General features: G+C 36.5%; 1 protein-coding gene across 1 annotated transcript in view; it reads left to right on the forward strand.

Annotated features, from left to right (window-relative positions):
• The first annotated feature begins 624 nt into the window (after positions 1-624).
• The window catches only part of tafa5a (TAFA chemokine like family member 5a), a 141,387-nt gene continuing 120,086 nt past the window's right edge, over positions 625-21,925 (forward strand). The window contains exon 1 of the mRNA XM_051890153.1: positions 625-1,345. Within this exon, the coding sequence (XP_051746113.1) occupies positions 1,234-1,345 (112 nt within the window). The 5' untranslated portion in view covers positions 625-1,233. The remainder of the gene's footprint in view (positions 1,346-21,925) is intronic.

Genomic DNA, 21,925 nt, shown 5'->3' on the forward strand with positions numbered 1-21,925 from the left:
TGCTTCATATAATATCTAAATTAGCAGGTTTTATTTAAGTCATTTAATATGACTGAATCAACCAGATATAGAATAAGATAGTATTGAATAAGATAGTAATTTATAAATTCCCATGAGGAAATATAAGGTTGGTGTCATAACAATTAGAAAAAGTGTTAGATGAGGTAAACATAGCTTCATCTTGTAACATTTTCATTATAACAGCATTGCAAGTGACTTGGATTCCTAATTAGTCACTTTCTAATGAGAGTAGGAGCTCTCCACATCACGTGGTGCTGAAATGCTTTGACATGTCCTCTGCTCTGAGTTTCTGCCTTAAGCTTTGCTGTTTCTTAAGAAATTTTTGAAAATGTTGTAACACACACACACACACACACACACGTTCACATAACCTGTTAGCCGCTCGTCACGAATAAATGCAGCATATGAGACTGGTGGATATAAGAAATAAAAGATAAAGAAAAGAAAAGGGTAAAATAATCTGCATATCAGCACCTATACGTCTACACTTCAACTTGACGTTCAAAGTAGAACGTTCAGTTGTAATGAAGGAAGATGTCTGCACTGCACGCTTAAACAGGTTCCTTAATTATAACGAGAGAGTGCTAGTTTTTTCGCGTCGTCGCTCGCATGCAGCGCAAGTAAAAGTTGAGGCGGCACGAAGTTTCAGTTCATGTATCGGTCTGCGCAGCTTCAGAGCTCTCTAGATCTTTCCATTTCATCTGCTCACAGCTCTTTATGTTCCTCATCGTCTTTTGACCGAGACTTCGATTCCCTCTTAACGAATATTTGGCGGTTTGCGATGGGATCTTTTCTCTGGGAGTCTGAGAGGAATCAAAACACGTCCTCGCAGACCAACTGAGCAGTTCTTTCGCTAGTTTTCACGGCGTTGCGACATACATGATTTAATCTTTACCTTGTATATTTTTTCGTTTTTTCAACACGGACATTCGACGTGCCGTCGACAGTTTAATATTTATGTCAAAATCTGAATTTACGCGCCTGTTTTGGATTATCCGTTTCCCAGGATACCGAACACTGAGTCGATCACGCGTCAACTAGAGACTTTATTTTCGATTTACTGGACTTAAAGACTGCTGAAGGGCTTTGGAAATGAGCTGTCCGTTTTCAAAATGTCTTTTTTAAGAATCACTCGTGGAGAGAGACGTTTCCTCAGAGGACGGGAGGGTTTGTAACGCTGAATTTATCGCCGATTTCACGACACGCGTTTCCATGGCTCCTGCGGTCAGATCGATTAAGCGTAAGGATGCGATTAACTGGCCGAGGATGTCGACAACTTTCTGGGCTGTGTTGCTGTTGACGGCGCTTCTGATCGTGTACTGCGGTGAGTTTGCGGTGTGTGCGATGCGTCTTCTACGTGTGAAAGGATGTGTAACACTTCATTGATGTGACCTTAAGGATAAGGTATAGTGCCTGTCGTGTCACTCACAAATACACACATACAAAGTCATGGATTCTCCAGGCTCACGGAAACGGAAATGTCAAAGCATGTCCTAGACATGACCATAAATATACATATATATATTTTACCTTGCGTTTCAAGGGCAGGGAACATGTCTATCATCATCTAGAAAGATACCTCCTGGATCTCATGTTAGGATTGTAAAGTATATTCCTTAATAACAAAAAGATCCCTTCACCTAATTGCAAAGATACAGGAATATTAAAGCACAAGCAGTCAAAACTGCATTACTCAAACACACAGATAGGCAAATGCAACTCATACAATCTCTCCCTTTAATACTTAAACACGACTGATATCTTGAAACCTCAGAGAGAAATCAGCTCTAGCCATGGTGTTTATACACGAAAATATTTCAATAATTTCAACCTAGAGGGAAGGAAAGTTGTGTAAAACAATTATAAGCTAGTAGATTGTTACATTATCGATAAGATTATCACAAATGTAACTGACCTAATTGACATTTACAAGACACCACTATATATCCAATTAAAAGCTCAGCTGATTCATTACTTTAGCTGAAATGGTGGTAATAGTCTAAATGAAACTTTCACTGACTCTCTTAAGACTGCTTTTTTTTCTGTAGCCTTAGCACTTTGATAGATGTCAATAGAACACACACACATGAAAAATTAATTAATTGCACAAATATACAATCAAACATCTGAATCGGTTAATATGTTTTTCTGTCCCAGGCCTGGCTGGGTGGCAGTATATCTGAGAGGATGTTTAACCTGTCCCACTTTACCTGCAGTTCTTATTTGAGTGAAATATGGAAATATGAATGCAAATATGTGTATAGATGTTTCTGCATTCACTCAATTGATCTCCTGCGATGGCATGATTTATTCTCTGCTCGGCTACAATCAATGTTCTGGATGTTTGTTGTGGTTAGCAGTCGATTCTTTTTTATTTGGGTGTCTGTTTCTCTGTATCTCTCTGAGCAAATCAGCTCCTGCAGCTCTACCCCGACCTGCTTGTTGTCTGTGATATTAATCTTCATCTAGATGGGCTGCCCACCGCACGACATCTATGTCTGAGTTGCTGTCAAGACCCCAGACTGGCACCTCGCAGCTCGAGCTGGTATTACTCACAGAGGAGATTGAAAACATAAACGCAGGAACACAAACCAAGTTCTAATGGTTGATTTGTTTATGTATAGATAGTCTTGTGTGATGCATGCACAAACACAACAGAAATTAGGTCTGCATTCCCACTAGTGAGTCATGCAGTCGCTGCCTCTTTATATTAGCATCTCACAACAAAATATCGTCAAAGTATCCGCTACAAATGTCATCATTGTACAGGAGATTGCGTTTGTTTCAGAGAGCAACAGAGATAGGAAACAGCAGAATTGTAGTCGTGCTGTACTGCAGCTGTACAAATGACTATCAAGCGATATGATATGATGACAAGGACTGTTTGTAATGACTGCTTAATGAATGACGTGGGGAGGGCTTTGTTCTGTCCGCTGGCTCCCTCCTCTGGATGCTACTCGACATACGTTTATTCTTTGTTAGATCCACTGATGCATTGTTCAAACTTGCATTCCAATTGCTGTGGAAACACAGAATAATATATTTTATACCTTTAGATTAACAAATATAACCAATGGTACTTGCTAGTGCAAATAGTACCCTATTACTACTAAAACATACTAATATTCCTCAAACAGAGTTAACCTAAGTATTAACCTTTGGTGCGTAACTCATTCCATACTATTTATACCGCAAAGATGAATGATACAAATTGTTGCGAGTTGTTGAGAAGGGGTGTGCTGTTACTTTACTAAGCATCCAGTCAGACTTATGATTTTCACCTAGTGAATGATACCAAAACATCTTATATGCTTATACTGAAGTCGGGACCTGAGCCATAACTAGAGATCAAGATTTCACCAAGACTCGTGGGTCGGCTCTTTTGACTTGGTCTAGTAAGCAGTCACCTTGCAGAACCCTAGAAACCACCAAAACACTCTAGCAACCGCATAGCAACACTGTAAAAACCACCCAGCATCATATCAGTGAATTCTGCATGGGCAAACTTAATTCATTTTTCTGTACATATAAAAATGTAATTAGTAATATATTAAATGTTGTTGTATTTTTTCCTTATAAATAACTATAAAACTATATTATTTTATGTTACATATTTTACTTTTGACCGGTAATATTCTTCTTTGAAAGAAGTCTCTTATGCTCATCAAGCCTGCATTTATTTGCAGAAATCCTTCTAATATGCTGATTTATTATCAATGTTGGAAACAGTTGTGCTGCTTATTATTATTATTATTATTATTATTATATAACCTGTGATACTTTTGTCCGGATTCTTTGATGAATGAAAAGATAAAAAAAGAACAGCATTTATTTAAAATAGAAATCTTTTGTAACTATATACACTACCGTTCAAAAGTTTGTGGTCAGTATTTATTTTCCTTTCTTTTTTTTTCTCTCTTTTTTTGAAAGAATTTAATACTTTTATTCAGCAAGGATGTGTTCAATTGATAAAAAGTCATTATTAAAAGACTTATATTGTTAGAAAAGATTTCTATTTTGAATAAATTATGTTATTTTTTAACTTTTTATTCATCAAAGAATCCTGAAAAAAGTATCACAGGTTATAAGAAAAATATTAAGCACCACAACTGTTTCTAACATTGATAATAACTATAAAAAATCAGAATATTAGAATAATTGCTGAAGGATCGTGACACTGAAGACTGGAGTATCAGCCTTGCATCACAGAAATAAATTATATTTTAAAGTATATTGAAATAGAACCATTATTTTAAATTGTAATAAAATTTCACAATATTACTGTTTTTTTTTGTTTGTTTGTTTGTTTTTTGCTTTTTGTTTTTTGATTTGATCAAATAAATGTAGGCTTGATGAGCATAAGAGACTAATTTCAAAAACATTAAAATTATAAATGTGTCTAAACTTTTGACCGGTACTATATATGGTGATAATTATGTTGGATGTAGTATTTTATCATTTATATTTCTGCAAATGTTCAGACAGCCTGACCATCATTAAAGTCAGATGGTGCAGAGAGCATATGGTGCTCTATGAGAGTGTGTGCGTGTGTGCATGTGTGTGCGTGTGTGTGTGTGTGCTGAAATTCACTGGCTATGTTACTGTAAACAGACAGAGAGAGATAGAGAGAGGCAAAATACTAATAGAAAGCAAGCTAAAACGGAAACGGTAAACACACAAACACACACACACACACACACACACGCACACGCACACACACACACAAGAGATGAGCACACTATGGTCTCCTCCTCCATCACACATCCCACAGGGTCAATTATGTGCCCTGATGAATCATACCTGCTACAGGCCCGACCCGCATTGCCATAGCCCCGCCCACTGAAAGCATCCCACAATGCACTGCAGCACATTCACACATCCCCCTCGAAAACAGCCCATGTAGTCTGACACATTGCTCAAATAAACGCAAATGCACACATGCACACTTTTCTCAGTCTGTGGTCATTACCAACACCATTTAAGGGCATAAACTGAAGCCGTTTTTGGTAATTAAAGACAGCTTAGATGTTGCTGTATGTTTTGGTAACCAAAACAAAAATAGCCAAAAAGAGAGGGAGAGAACAAATGTGTATTTATATGATACAATAAGCATGCAGTCATTATAATATCCTTGTCTATTTTAAAGCAAGCCGAAGGCCCTTTCCACTGCACAAGCAATTTAACCACTGTCCGCATCAAAGGGTAAAGACGTGGGCTTGTGGAACTTGTCGAGTTTTCTGTCTGGCCTAGCGAGCACATCATGAAACTCTTACGAAAACGGAGGCGTCTTTATGGATGAATATTTTATCAGCTCTGAGTTTTGACCATATTTGTCACTTTTGTGCAGGAAAAAAAAAAAATCTTTGCTATGTTGAAATGTCTAACATGTTGTTGAAAGGCTGGAGCTACTGTATATCACACTAGAGCTGTATCATATTACTTAATATGGTTTCCATCATTTATGAAATGAATGGATTTGTTTTTACATGTACTGTGTAAAGGGATATTATACAACAGTTCCAGTCAGCTAATTTGATTGAATAACAGCACTGGAATGTTTCAATGTCAGTATCAGTGTCGACTTCCAATTCTTGGTAATTATCTAAAAAAATTAATTAAAAAAAGTAGCTGTAGGCCGTTATTTTGAATTCTTAGCTCTTCAACAAATGGCCTTAGCATTGCATACAATAATATCAAAATGGCATCTGCAAACAAATGGTAACTTTACATTTATGAGCCATGATTTTTTTTAAAGGGAGTCCCCATACAATTGTACAGGCATTTATTGCAGTGCAGTTCATTACCTGAACTGCATGTTCTTGTATTGAAGCAAATGAAAATTTGTGCTTTGTAATTTTTGGAGACTGCTCTGAAAGTGACTTGATTTGCTTTCTAATGTGAGATAAATGCCGTTAAATTGAGCTGATGTGTCAAGAAAAAAGCAGTTTAGTATAGTCTGACTAAGTACTGCCCTTGTGTTCAGAGATTTTTCGCTCAGTGTTGATTCATGAGAAATCTAAAAAATACATATTATAAAAAAAAAAAAAAAAAAAAAAAATGCTTAGTGTTTATTAATGTGAACCCGATCAGCAGATGTCTCCTCCAGGCTCTCATAAATTTGATCACTAATTGCTGTTTAAATGTGTGCGCACTTTAAATGCTTGAGCTCGTTAAAGCAGGATGGATTCTGATTGGGTGTCAGTGTTTTTATCGTTCATCAGCTGATAAAAAATCACCCTGTAAGTGATTGCAATGAATGTTCCTTCTGCCGATATTGTTATACTTGTGGTGCGGACCAAAGACTATAGATATAGAAATACTCCTAATATTTATGATTGGGAGAAACTGCAACGCGCAATATAGCGGAATACGTCCCGCCTTCTAAGTAAAAGAGCCAATCGCTGACTGATAAAGTCATTGCGTCACTGCAGCTGCTAGTTCCCATAGAAACCTGAAACTTGCGCTTAGGACTGCACTTGCGCATTGCATGTTCTTGTTTTGAAGCAAATGAAAATTTGTGCTGAGAATTCAGTTTTAATTAGTTCATCAGTTTTGGAGATTTTGGAGTCTGAAAGTGACTTGATTTGCTTTCTAATGTGAGATAAATGCCGTTAAATTGAGCTGATGTGTCAAGAAAAAAGCAGTTTAGTATAGTCTGACTAAGAACTGCCCTTGTGTTCGAAGATTTTTTGCTCAGTGTTGATTCATGAGAAATCTAAAAAATATGTATTACGAAAAAAAAAAAATGCTTAGTGTATATTAATGTGAACCCGATCGGCAGATGTCTCCTCCAGGCTCTCATAAATTTGATCACTAATTGCTGTTTAAATGTGCGTGTTAGACCATAAATTAATTGAAAATTGGTATTAGTTTTAATAGGCACAGTAGCATGCATAAAACATAACTTTTGACATTTCACACAAGGGTCTTCTTCATTTAAGGGGACGTGCACGCTGCTAACAATCTGGCTCCATTCTTGGTTGATGTAACGACGAGGGTGTGAATTTTAATGATCAGTTGTAACCTCAAACACACACACTCTGCTTGAGGGGCGGAGAAAGACAGGAAAGACTACTAACATACTTGCGGCGGGCTGTTAAAATGACTCCACTTCTTTATTACTGAGGAAACCAATCGCTTGAAAGAAAATGCCACCCTGGCGTTTTGAATTCCTGGAGGGCTCCATCAACGTGTGGTCGCTCACGGGCTGTGACAGGAAATGTCTGGGGTGGAAACACTGTTGAGAAGTGAACGAAAGATAAAAATGAAGGAAGAGAGAGAAGCAGACAATGAGACTGAAAAAGATGGACAAAAATGTGCCGCTCCAGTATAAGCAGACATGGGAATAACATGGAACAGTAATGGAACTTTCCACAAATAGCGTAGTACACTCTGGTGTCCCATTACTTTTTTAAAGCTTTAGAGGCAACCTGTTGACCATCCTGACTGTATCCAAAAATTTTAATCGTACAATGTCATCATTTTGACATCAATTACAGTAAAAATATTATTAGATATTGACTCAGCCTTGTTTTAATTAGTAACACAACCGCTAATACCAAGTTGTCTCTTTTACCAAAATTATTTCAATATTTTTTTGTAATTAACAATTAGAACCCCTAATAACTTAACTTTGACTAAATATTAATCTGATAAAACTGACCATTTGTTGAATAAATAAATAAACAAATACTGCCAGAAGGCCCATTTACACCAAGGACAATAACTATAAAGATAACAAACTGAGTCCACACCACAAGTATAACAATAACAGCAGAGAGGAACGTTCATTGGAATCACATGCAGAACGATTTTTTTTTCCAGCTGATGAACGATAAAAACATTGACAGCCAATCAGAATCCATCCTGCTTTAAAGAGCTCAAGCATTTAAAGCGGCAGACAACATAAACTGCAGCGTGTGTTTAGAATAATCAGAACTATATTGTCCTCTGCTGTGAACGCTTATATAGTTATCGTTCTTGGTGTGAACTGGCCTTTACAGAGTCAGAAAAGATTTACACAAACAAATGTTGCATTATAAAAAGACAGCTGCATTTATCGTGAAGTCATTGAGGTAGTTTCTTGTCTGAAGAAAAGAGCGGGTCGCTCAAATGCATGTTAGAGAAGAGGTAATTGTGTGGAAGTCAGCTGCATTCAATCATGCAGATGTGTCTTTTGCCAAAACCTTAACAGGGTGCCAGACTGCGATGCATGGTTGAGTCTGACAAGACATCTCAGAAACATGATTCAAAAGCTTTCCTGGCTTGATGGATCACGGAATGCAACTGTATATAAATGGGAGTAGTAACATTGTAGCTAGTATTTCAACATTTCTGATGTTCAGTAAAAGAAAATCTTTTAAAATCAGATGCAAGCACGTGTACTTAACAGCACTGGGAGATATAACACATATGACAGATGGCAATAATACAGTATTGCATGCTTGTCTAATAATATACAGACACCTGTGACCTCATAATACAATTCCATATTATTGTGCAAAGTTGTAGCATTTCTTGCCAACCATAAATGTTCTACAGTTATGCTAATGAAGAACTATTTAGCAGAAAGATATGATGATGATGATGATGATGATGATACTAGACAATGATAAAAGACATGTTTAACCTCTTGAGGCACACTGTCCCGACTTTGGCTTGACATCACTTTGTTTACCATGGTATACATTTACTATATAGAAAGTTCTAAGGGTTTATTGTCAATCTACGGTTTCTGTTTTACGATATAGATGCTCCAGCAACAGCAATATTGTGATGCAGTCTGGCGGATGGATTGATGGATGCACTTTCTTGAGCTTCATACTCATTGGTCCCATTCAGTGCCATAGTATTAATATATTACTGATCAGATCAAGTAAATTTTATTTGTATAACGCTTGTATACCAGCTTTATTAAAAAAAAAACAATAATCTTTTTCTTTTATTCTAAATTTAAAATTTTATATGATTAATTGATTGAAAGCCACAGTTTATGTGGATTTCATCTCAGTGGAGAATTGTGTTCATTGATCATTTACTTGATGTATTCACTGATTACTAATTGGCAACATCTGTTTACATACTACAAACAACATGATTACACATTCAAAGCCCATCTTCATCAGAGTTTCAGCTAGGGTTTGTTACTTTCATGTTACTCTTTTTAAAATCCCATATCACATTAACTTCACAACAAACAACAGGCTGATGTACAATATACTGTCTGAGAACTGCATCTGTTCAACAGCCCATCTAGCAGGCACTGACTCAAGTAATCCTGCCACTGTGTCTACTTTCATACTCCAAAGACTTTGTTTCTTTATGTACACAAACACACACAGACACTGCCTGACTATACTTTGTCCCACCTATTAAAACAAAAAACAAAAAACATGGCAATGACATATTGTAATGATTATAATGGTCTAGCAATTAATGCCTTATATATTCTGCATCCCTTCATCCTACCCAATACCTAAACTTAACAACTACTAACTATTAATAAGCAGTAATTAGGAGTTTATTGAGGTAAAAGTCATAGTTAATAGTAAGTTAATATTGAGAATTGGACCCTAAACTAAAGTGTGACCATAACATTAATATGTATAACAATGTTAACAATATTAGGCTACACTTTATTTTAAAGTGTTGTTGTTACAGTGTAATTACACAAATAAGTACTGAGTTATATTATTAACATGCACTTACTATAGGGTTGGGTATTGGGGTTGCACTTTATTTTACAGTACATGCACTTACGTGTACTTATGTGTACTTATATAAGAAAGTACTGGGTAATATAAGGTATCTACAGTGGGTTAGGGTTAGGTTTAGGGGTAAGTTCAGGGTTAGTAATTGGTTATTACCTAGTTATTGTAATTACTATAATAAATACATAGTACATGGGGAACAGGAATGTAAAACAAAGTGCTACCGGTATTGGTTTAGGGTTAGCTGCTTGTAATTATGCATAATTTACTGTAATTACTATTAAGTACATGAAAGATGTAAGGACACTGTAAAATAAAGCATTACCCAATATTAATAACACATTGCAATAAGATTCAGTTTATGAACTAACCATTTTTACAGCGTTTATAACACATTTTTTGTTAATTTATATATTGCTAGTAAATGTATTAGTATATTTATTAATATATTGTTCATTGCTCGACTTTAACTAGCTCATCATAATATGTCAGGCCTTCCTAGGCCATTTTACTGTAGTCATAATATAGTACTAATTAGCTGTTTTATCTTGTGTTGGTAAAAATGACTCTACTGAGGCCCTGTCTCAAATGGCACACTTGTTATGAATTTGTGGTCTTGTGGCCTTCATTTGTGCACATCCGTGAAGTCCATGAGATCATATGGTGTCCAATTTGTCATTTCAGGCTTCAGTAGTGTACCCAAGAGTGCCTCCATTGTAGCCACCATGCACCCTTGATGAATCCTTTTTTCGACTCTTTCACTGAAGACTTCACAGCAGACTAATAACTAGTCTAGCAGTCGATGTGGAAAAAGTGTAGACTCAGAGAAAGACTGGGAGAACTGAGGCTGCATATGTGACAGGGTCTAATACTCACAGTTGTTTCCAATAGAGTTTGACAGTAGCATGTTTCTAAGCTAATAACATGATCCTTAAAAAAACACAGAAACACATAGCACATGCAATTATTTGGCACAATATTTTAAATTAGATTTGACTTCTTTTTAATCGATAATTCACAGTATTTAATAAACTACAATTATATGACAACTTTTTTGAACAGCTTTTACAACAGGAGTAAGCATACAATGGTTTAAAATACTGCTTAAGTATAAAGCTTACTATGTTTTGTAACCAGGGCTTGACATTAACACCACCAAATGCGGGTGGATTTCAGCAGTGGCGTGTATTAGCAGTTACTCCTACTACCCATTTTGGTGGGTTGAATTTTATTTATAGGCTAATATATATATATATATATATTTCAATTGTAATCTTTTAAAAAGGCATCTGAAAGAATAAACTAAGAGCAATGTTGTCAAAAATACAGATTTTCTGATACATATCAACACTGAAATATCTGAAACGCTTCCAATACTCATTTTCCACAGAATAGATACACAATAACAGTTGCGCTTCGCAGTTTGCTCTCTCATCTCTCCAACACCAAAACCCACCTCCCCTCACTCACTAGTTTCATTTGCTCCAGATGAATATTGTTGGTGTTATAGGGCTTGAATTTCAGCGTGGCATAATTTTACTTGTTTCCACAGATTTTGCACTCACAGCGAAAGTGCGCACGCATAAAGCCGCCTCTCAGTGCTAAATTGAGTTCTTTTTCACTGCTTATAGTGCTTTAACAGTCAAATACATACAAAACAATGTCAAAATGCTGGTCTTGGCCAGTATTCACATAAACAGTCAGTTATGTCTTACGCATGTGTAACAGTGTAATGGATCCGTGCGTCAGGTTTTTAAGTGACAGCAGCCTAATATACCTGCTGCCAAATTATGAGGAAAAAAATATCTATATGGCAGTTTTTTCCCATGGTATCAATGTCAAAATTGTGGCCAGTGAAAATGCTAAGTGGCTAGTTACTTTGAAAAACCACTAGCCACAGTGGCTGGTGAGCGAAAAAAGTTAACGTCAAGCCCTTTTTGTAACAGATCTGCATATCTTGGTACAGATCAGGCACATGGTCAGCGTCCTAAGGAGAGTGATAGAAGTGTGTGTAACGCTCACACACACTAGTCTGTGATGCCATCAACCAGACCACTTCAGACTACAATCACCAACATAGACATGAGTTAGACCCGATCAGATGATGGGCAGAGATGCGTCAGATGTATTGACGACAGTGCGTGCAGATGCTATATGAAGAGCTCATTGTTAGAGCAGCTGCCAGAGCTGCAAACTTTTTCTCACTGGCATATGATTTTATTTTATATCTCTATCTGTGGTAAAAAAAAAAAGAAGGAATTTTAATGTCAACTAAAGTATCACACACAGAGATGTAGTTAAACTAAACAACACTACAGAATTGTGACTCTACATAAATACAGTAGTTCTTTGTATTGTTGTTTTAATTGAATTAGCAACCAATCCAGTGAAATGTGCATTGAAACTGACTGAAAGTGGACTGATTATATGCTGGCTTGAATGTTCCAACATGAATGGCATGCGATTTGTCTGTTCAGACCAATGCATAAAAAACAGCAGACAAGCTGAATATAGTCTCAGTCGTCACGCCTACAGACTGCCCACACTCCATTTGCTGAATGTCTGATGCATAAGGCACACTAAACTGGAAACACTTTTGTGAATGCAAAAGTATAAATCTGATTGGCTGACTTCTACAGGTTTTAGCCTAGTGTGTGGTGATCTCTTTTCTTGACTAAGTGGGTAGTCCTTTGCCAATTATAGCGGCTAAACAGTCCAGACCTAATGCGGTCAGTCAAAGATCTGACTATGCCAGACTTAGCTAAATGAAAAGAACAATTCCCTCTTTAATAGTCAGTGGCACTTATAGAAAAGCAAAAATACCCCAGTTAGCTGCTCAACTTTTCCTTTCCAACCCGATCTCCTAAGAAAGCGTAGGTATTTAACGTAGTGCCGATTTCATAGGAATTCACACGATTCACACGATGAAAGTCCATCCCTAACCCCAACCCTAAGCTTGTAAGCTGTAACACTCTCTTATTACAGAGAAGAAAGGAAGTCAACAGCATTTAAATGTTTTCAAGCAGCTTTTCACTGTTTTGTATTCATGATGGTGTTCATCAAACAACACCAAATTCAAAAGATCAGAGACAAGACAGCCGGTTCCAGATATTTCCTCTGTTAGTTGTTTAGCAAAACACTTAGTGTAAGTGCCACTAAGTCACAATTTGTCACAATTTGCACAATGCACTGATGATGCATTCAAAATAAAATGATTTTTGCATCAAATTTTCACACCAAATATTTGTCTTGGTGTGACAGGCCTGAGGTGCGTTTCCTGTACAAAAACGTAATTGCTTAACCACTAGAGTAGGATGCATTGTTGTAGAAACTAACTAACTAGCTAGTCACAATTTTCTAGAAACCGGTCGCACCTCTGCCATTTGAACCAATTAGTTCAACAATGTCATTAATGACATCACAATCAATTCGAGATTGCAATTAATTTATTTAAAATTGTTAGAGTTAATTTACATAAACAACAGAAAGCAGCTAATTTTTAAATCACGTTAACATGCATTATTTGGCGTACACTTTACTACCGAACACATGCGGTCCATTCAGTTAGCAGTTTTATCCACAACATAATTTTTTTGAAATGCTGCTATAATGAACTGACGACTACTACACTGTTTTAAGGTGACATAGTTACACGTTATTATAGTAATAACAGTAAATTATACATAATTACAAATAACTAACCCTAAACCAAACCCTAACTACTGTAACTCTATAATAAGTGCACGTAATTAATTAATACTACTCAGTACTTATTTGAGTAAGTACAATGTAACTAAGTCACCTTGAAATAAAGTGTAACCCACTGTTTTTGTTCCCTGTCGTTTTGCTTTATTTGATGTTTGATTCATTGCCAGTCAGGGGTCAGCAACCTATGGCATGCAGAGGGACAATCACTGGCACATGACAATAGCTAAACAGGTGTATGTATTTAATTTAAATAAAGTCTCTCAAACTTGCATATAGATGTACAGTACATTTTGAGGTAATCATTCCTCGTAGTCACACAGCCTGTTTTATTAAGTTAGGTTCTTTAAATACTAATAAAGTGTGAGATTTTTATCCTGCGCTAGCATAAGATCCGACAAAACATTTGCATGACCGGAGGTGCACGCTTCACGCTTCATTATCCTTCAGCATTCCATAAGGTCTATCGCTGCTCTACATCATACACTGGGGTTCCCTTATGCATTTATGCAAATGCACATTCCTCAAAAAACGCCGCCGAATGTTGACAAGCTAAAATATATAGATTAAAATGTGCATATATTTGAAAGGGATGAAAGATATAGAATGTATTGAATGTTAGATTGCTTACTGTGCCCAAGAGCTTGATTTATTTAAGTCCTCATGTCATTTAACAAGAAACTATGCTTCTAACCACAGCTTGAGAGCTGTAGTTCCAACCACGTAAGTTTGTGACACTGTTTACGAATGTTCATTGGAACTGGTTTCGAGAAATCTCAGGTGAAAAAAAGTACACTTCCATAATGTACTTAAAGTGCTCTGTTTTCACTCACTAATTTTGTACTTAATATACTAAAAATTCTTCTTTAGTACTTCTTAAGATAATTTTATGAACATCTAACTGTACTCAACTGTGCTATTTTGAGACACCATGAATATAAACTAAACTGTGCTTTTAACATACTATCTCTGTATTAAAAAATGTATTTAGTTACCACTTGTAGTACACTTGAATCCATCTTTCATACACTTTCTTTTCATACACAGGTTCAAGTGTACTACAAGTGGTAACTAAATAGATTATTTTTTTTAATAAAGAGATAGTATGTTAAAAGCACATTTTATTTCATATTCATGGTCTCAAAATAGCACAGTTGAGTACACTTAGATGTTCTTAAGATTATCTTAAGAAGTACTAAAGAAGAATTTTTAGTATATTAATTACAAAATTAGTGTGAAATTAGTCACTTTAAGTAAATTATGGAAATGTACCCTTTTTTTTTTCCACCTGGGATGCCAAATCGTTCAACTGCGTTGGTAACGACGGAACTTGCGACCAGCAAAATCCCCAGAGTTAAATCAACTCTGCTCAGAGAACATACGGTCCCTCTCTACATAGAATTAAAATAACACTAAAGCAGAGTTAAAGTTAATGAGATAATATGCTGTTTGTGGAGCTGTTTAATCAGATCTTGAGAGATTTAATGTCTTTTGTCTTCAGTTGAGTTCATCTTAGGCTGTGGCTGGAAGTCAGTTGTAGTTCTTGTGTTTCTCTTCAGTGATTCTTGTTAACAGCAGGTGTTCATCACTAATGCTCAATCATCACTTAATTAATCACTTAATTATCTCATTAACTTTAACTCTGCTTCAGTGTTACTTTAACACTATATAGAGAGGGACCATATGTACTCTGAGCAGAGTCGATTTAACTTTGGGGATTTTGCTGTGCATAGTTGGCTAACAATGCTTTTGGGAAACGCACCCCTGAATAGTAGTAGCTGCCCTTGTCTTTTTCTTACTTGACCAGAGTAGTATCCATTTATTGTAGCAACAGTCAGTGTTAAGTGTCTAGATTTCAGATCCATCTCATGCTTTTTCCATTATAATGTGCAATTTTTTTATTTATTTTTTATTTTTATATTTTGCAAATCTAATTTAAATGCAAATACTGAAGCTTTCTCAGTGTGTAAGACACGGAAATATGGACAAGCTAGATTTAATACAGAACGCAATTCTGTTTTCTTAAATATAGGATGACTCTGTTTTATACGAGGGCTGGCAACCCCTGGCAGCAGTGGAAATGAACCCTAGAGATATTTGTTCAACTGAAGCTGTGTAATTCCAGCATACATTCATGCTCACGCAACATGACTTTGTTAAGCCTCATTTCTAGCTTCCCGAGGCTAAGACTGTCTCTTTCCACCCTCCTCCGAGCGCTGACGCGTAAAAGATTCTATTGTATCACTGACGTGCATGTGAATTATGCGAGGGGCACTTGGGGGTTGCGATATTCATTACATTATAACAACTGTGATCTTGTTAAAACATGTTATACGACACTGGCAGGAAAATTAATGCGTTCTATAATACATTCTGTTTCAAGACTCTGCCTCACCATTGTGCTACAACTTTCAAAAGTCTCAAAACTTCAAATGGTTGTAAAAAGTGTATATTTAAATATCCTTTCACCAAGTGAAAACCGTCAGTCCAGCTGCTTAGAGAAGTTGCATTCTTCTTCTTAACAATTCATACAATTTAAGCTATAATTCATGTCTGCAAGACAAGCTGAATGTTACTTTGCAATAAACCACCTCAAATTGATTTATCTCATACACTTTTTATATAACTCTTGGTTATGCTATATGAAAATAATACTCCACTGAAAATAATACTGCCACTGTAAACAATGTGTATTTTCCTTTATAGAATTGATTCCACTTGCTTGACACCCAAGTGCACATTGATATCTACTGTTATCTTTATTTAAATATGCATATGGTGCGACCATGATTTGTCAGTTCAGAAACAATCTAATATCTCAACTAGCCTGCTCCAGAGTTTGTGCATCCACTGGCAGCATTCAAAAGCTAACCGAGCACAAAGATTGCATAAATTTAATTACTTAATTTGTCAATGTCAGTAGTCAGACACTGGTTGGATTTCATAGAGCTCTAGCACGGGACTGGGGGCCATGCTTTACACGTGACTGCTTATTTAAATTCTCTTCAGCCTTTGAATATTTCAGTGCTCAGTAACTTAACATTGTAGCACTATTTGTGTAACTAACTCACCCTTTTTTGAGATCTATATATTCTAAATTTAACTGTTCAACAAAAAATCATATTACAACAAAACATAATATATTTGTATACTTTGGACATCTCTATACTGTTATGGTATTGGAACTTGTGTATTTTAAGTAAATGAGCTTGTTTTGGACACAGATTCCTTCAGTAGTGAAAGAGTATGTGGGTTATATTATATCATACAATTTTTTTTATTAGAGATAGTACATGAATACATTTTAACAAAATAATATCCACATGATAATCCAACAAATAATACAAAAAGAGATCCCAAAAAAAAAATACAAAAATATCTCCAAAAAATGCTATTTTGTTTGACCATACTTGTGACATGGTCCATATAAAACAATTTAAAACTATTAAAGCTTTTTGTTAATTCTTGTATATCTATTAAGCATTTAGCTCTTATGAGCTCTTGTATGAGCTCACAATAATTGAGAGAACAGTGTAGAATACAGTATTTGTTCTTAAAAAAAATATTGCTGGACCATTTAAAATGAATTAGTAAAGACAAAGAGGTAGAGGATTTAAGATAAATATATTCATATACATTTTAACTTCTTGTTGTTGATTAAAGTCTATGGACATGTTAAACCATCAACTACATTGTTCAGATTGACCTGGTATTCATTAATATTAATGGGGCTGTTTTGATGTCTGTCATAATTGTCACAAGTCGGGCAGACATCAGAATATGGCTGTTATTACTTGCTAATCCCTCCCACACAGAAGACAGATGTCAAAGTGGTAATTAACAAATCCATCGGCATTGTTCTTGAAATCTTATGAGCAGAACGTTAGAGCGATGTGATCATGGCCCAGCATGATTTGTTAAGTCATGTCGGCAGAATCTAGAAAAATAATGAGTGTGGAAAGAAAATGAGAAATAGAATTTCAGGGGTTGATAACTGTCACTGAATGACTTTGGTCTTCGTTTGTAATTACCATAATAAGATGAAGCATGCCAACCGCACATTTGCAAACAAAGCCCTTTGCGGGAGCGTGAATGCTAAAAAAAAAAAAAAAAAAAAAGGCAGCTATGCTTGAAGGAAGCAGAGATAAGAGTGTTGTCCACTCTTGACCTACAAGACAATATCATTCGTCACGCAGTGTCATGCAAACCTTATTCAGACTTAAACTAGAAGGCAGGGCAAACCCTCACTTTTGCAGTGCCAGGGTGCATTTTACATGCAGATATTCATGTGCTGTGAATCGAATGCATTATCTGATGCAGAAGAAATGAAATAAACAATTGGCCAGGAGCTCAGCAGGGGCATGAAGATGGTGTCCGCTGGGAGAGGTGGCCCTAATCATTGTAAAGCATTTCCTCTCACACACAACGCTGGGCCGGTAATCTAATGCACGCATTATTCAGCCTGCATCTATTAAAAGAAAGCTGCACGAGATTTATCGCCCAGGTTTAACTGTATGGTAAAATAGCGCATTAGGCAGATGATATCACGGTGTATGAAATGATTATGCATGCTTGCAGAAAAGTGGAAGAGGCCAGCTTAATTAAATGCAAGGTCTTGGTTATACATCACTGGCTCTCTGCTCAGCCCTTTTAACCAAAATGGCTGTTATTTTTAAAAGCAAAGAGCTGAGATGAAGCTTTTCCACTTTGCCTGTTCTACATACCCTTCTGTTTTGTAAAGGGGGTGGAGAACAGGGGGTGTGGTGGGCCAAAATTTAGCTTCCATTTTCTGCTCTACTGCTCACACGCACGCCAAGCAAGGCAATTATATTTCAGTCAGTATAAGTCTAAGTTTTGCAGATCTGTCAATCTGTCTAAACGGACAAATGGGAATTGTAATTGCGTCACCTTGGGAAAATACGTCCTTTTGCGTTTTATTCAAAAATGGAACAAATTTAGTAAGTGGCTTGACAGTTAAAAAGCAATTTTATTTTCTTAGGTCTGAAGAAATTGTTCATCCAACAATTTACTCATGTTATTCCAAACCTGTATGTCTTTCTCACCTCAGCACATAAGAAGACATTCACAAGGCAGAAGATCCAGGTTGCACTTTCCAATAAAAAGAAATGTATGGGGGGAAAGGTAACACTTTAATATGGGTATGGGGAACACATATTCGCTATTAACTACGACTTTTCCCTCAATAAACTCCTAATTTACTGCTTATTAATAGTTAGTAAGGTAGTTGTTAAGTTTAAGTACTGGGTAGGATTAAGGGGCCCTTCACACAGAACGCATTTTTCTATTCTAATGTGCTACTTTTCCATTGTTTTTCTATGTAAACGTGCTAAACGGACATGCATGACTGTTACGCTCGCATCTCGTGTCTTTTGCAGCGCTTCGTACCGCGTTTTAAGACGGCGTGTCAAGTTAAAAGAATTTCAACTTTTACACACAGTGCTGCTCATCAATGTCAGTTCCAAAAGAGTGGACCAATCAGAAGAACTTGGAGCCAGGGCAAGCGTTGCGAGCTTTACAGTAGCAAGTTGGCATGGCAACTGTTTTATTTGTTCGTTATTGCCGTTATTGCATCACGTCTCAAAAGCGCGTCTCGAGACCCTCGCGTTCTGTGCTTCGCTTTTTTTAAAAAACCATTCCTGAGCATTGCTTCTCACATTTTTTAGACGCAAAAACACATTCTGTGTGGATGAGCCCTAAGGCATTAATATGTGTTTAATAAGTACTAATAAACAGCCAATATTCTAGTAACATGCTTGCTAATAAGTAACTTCTTAAAAGACCCTAAAATAAAGTGTTACCGGGGGGAAAAAGTAATCCATACTTTTACTACTAAAAGTAATCCATAAAAGTAGCTTAGTCTTCTTAAACCTTACAATAGCTTTGTGTGAGGGATAGACCAAAATTTATCCCACTTACTGATTACCATACTAATTCTGTCTAAGATTGTTTTGCACAATAAGTCACTAATCTGTGTCATTAAACTGAAACTGATATATGAAATCAAAGGGCCATTTACAGAACACCATTTTCAACTAAAATCTTTTGGTTATTCATTCACACATTCGCGGCATTTTGGGGGCCTGGAAACAGACAAACTTTTGAAAACAGGTTTCAAAGTGCAAGTTTTTGAAAATAATACCATTACCGTCTCTGTGTAAACTACGAAAACGTGAATTTGTGAAAACAGTGACGTCATGCGCATGTATATTACGTGTTCTATAGGTGTGTAGTGTTTCTTTACAAAGTAAACATTGGTAACTACTGGCCTGGCATGAACATAGGCAGCAACTTCATTGCACCTTTTGATGTCCAGAAAGGTAGTTAAAAACATGGTTAAAATAGTCAAAGTGACTACAGTGGTTCAGCCTTAATGTTATGAAGCGACGAGAATATTTTTTGTGCGCAAAAACAAAACAAAAATAACTACCTTAGTTCACTACGTACATAGTGAACTAAGTGCAGGCTTCCTTGTTTACATCTGAATGCCGGCTCATTATTGGCCAGATCATGTGTCAGCATCACATGACTTTGACCAATGCTGAGTTGGCGTTCGGACGTAAACAAGAAAGTCTGCACTGAGTTCACTACATATGACAACGGTTCAAATTGTTGAATAAAGTCGATATTTTTGTTTTGTTTTGCGCACAAAAAGTATTCTCGTTGCTTCATAACATTAAGGTTGAACCACTGCAGTCACGTTGACTATTTTAACCATGTTTTCAACTACCTTTCTGGACATCAAAAGGTGCAATGACGTTGCTGGCTATGTGTGGATCAGATACCCTTGGATTTCATTAAAAATAATTTGTGTTCCGAAGACGAACGAAGGTCTTACAGGTGTGGAACGATATGAGGGTGAGTAATTAATGACAGAATATTCATTTTTGGGTGAACTAACCCTTTAAGTCAAAAGCTAAGATGGGAAGTTTCTGTCATACAGCCACACTGGTTAGGCATTGTGATAACAGTTTAAGAATGCACCAGCCTCAGAAACTGAAAATTTTATTTGTCCATCTGTGCCTTTATATATTGTGTTTTAGATTATTTGTTTGTTTACTTATTTATTTATTTTTCAATTTTGAATAAACTCAAGCCTGTGTTTGACAGAAGAGGCAAAGGCCTGTGTGCATTCAATCTGTTGTGGATTTGTACTGCCAGTATCTCTGCTAGTCACTTCATTTCAGCCTGCAGTCATAGAAGCACGCAGTGCAGCTAGTCTATTGTGTCCCACTCTCTCTTAGCCTGGCATAATTGAGTTAAATTTTGAGGCATGCCAAAGTGGAGTCTTGCAGCCTCTGAATAATGTAACAAAACTGCTCCTTTGGCATGTAGCAGAAATCTGGCAGTGCTTGAACAAATACAAAAACTGCACCCCCACCCCCTTACTTCTTATGTAATCTCAAATGAGTAAAGATGGTGAGTTTGCATGCTTTTCTAATCCCATTAAACTCACAGTAAACTTGAGAGCGCTGGAGACCTGACCCTTTCGAAAACTTCCATTCAAGGATGCAATAGATAGGTTTTTCCAGGCAATTTGCATTCTGGGATTACCTGCCTGCCTGATCTTCACTGGCAGCCTCAGACCCAATTTAGGCAGAACAAAGACTGCAAACTTCAGGCTGTGTGAATGCACTTTGGTAGCATGGGATTTATATTTAAATCAATATGAGTCTTTTAATGCAGATATGTCGGGGTATTATTCTAGAATGTATAATGCAGTGCCATTTCTTGGCCTCCCAACAGAGAGGGAACAGTCCTGAATCTAAGAAAATGTATGGTATTCCAGACTAATGTGCAGAGACAACTACTGTATAAGTGAGCCCAATAGAAGACCAATGGAAGATGGGGGGTGGGGTGGTAGGAGTGTTTGGGAAAGCTTGGAAAGTCATTATTCATAGAAATGGGTCATGGTGGATCAGGGCTGGGTGGTAAGATGGTATACCGTACACGTGTTAGTGGAAATGAGTCAGATGATAAAGATTTTTTTTTGCCATTTATATTGCTGTAGATATAGCTGCATGACTAATGTTGGTTAGGGTCTCTGTATGTTATTTACAAATGACAGCAACATAGAAACACATGCGGGTGCGTAAATATAGAGGATAATGAGGTCCAAAGCTAAAAAAAAAAGAAAACAAAACAAAACAAAAGAAAAAACATGTTATTCAGCAAAATGATTTAGCTATGGTTGCCACATGAATATAGAGTTCATGAGTGGTCACAACTGTGTATATATAGGTGGAATTCAGTTCGTCCAATCAGAATTTAGAGTGAGAACTATTAATATATTATTAGAGTGCTACAGTGAATGCCCACTTTTTTTCCTCATTAATTTCTGCCATAGGGATTTCAAAATAAAAAGTCTTTGTTAAAGCATTATAAGCCATGAACCAAGCCAACCAGCTACAAGGTGAATCATAACATTATAAACTTTGATTTGAAGCAAAAAAGTATTTGAAAATTAGACA

Source organism: Ctenopharyngodon idella, chromosome 4 (genome assembly GCF_019924925.1).
Source record: "Ctenopharyngodon idella isolate HZGC_01 chromosome 4, HZGC01, whole genome shotgun sequence".
In the NCBI taxonomy this organism is placed as follows: domain Eukaryota; kingdom Metazoa; phylum Chordata; class Actinopteri; order Cypriniformes; family Xenocyprididae; genus Ctenopharyngodon; species Ctenopharyngodon idella.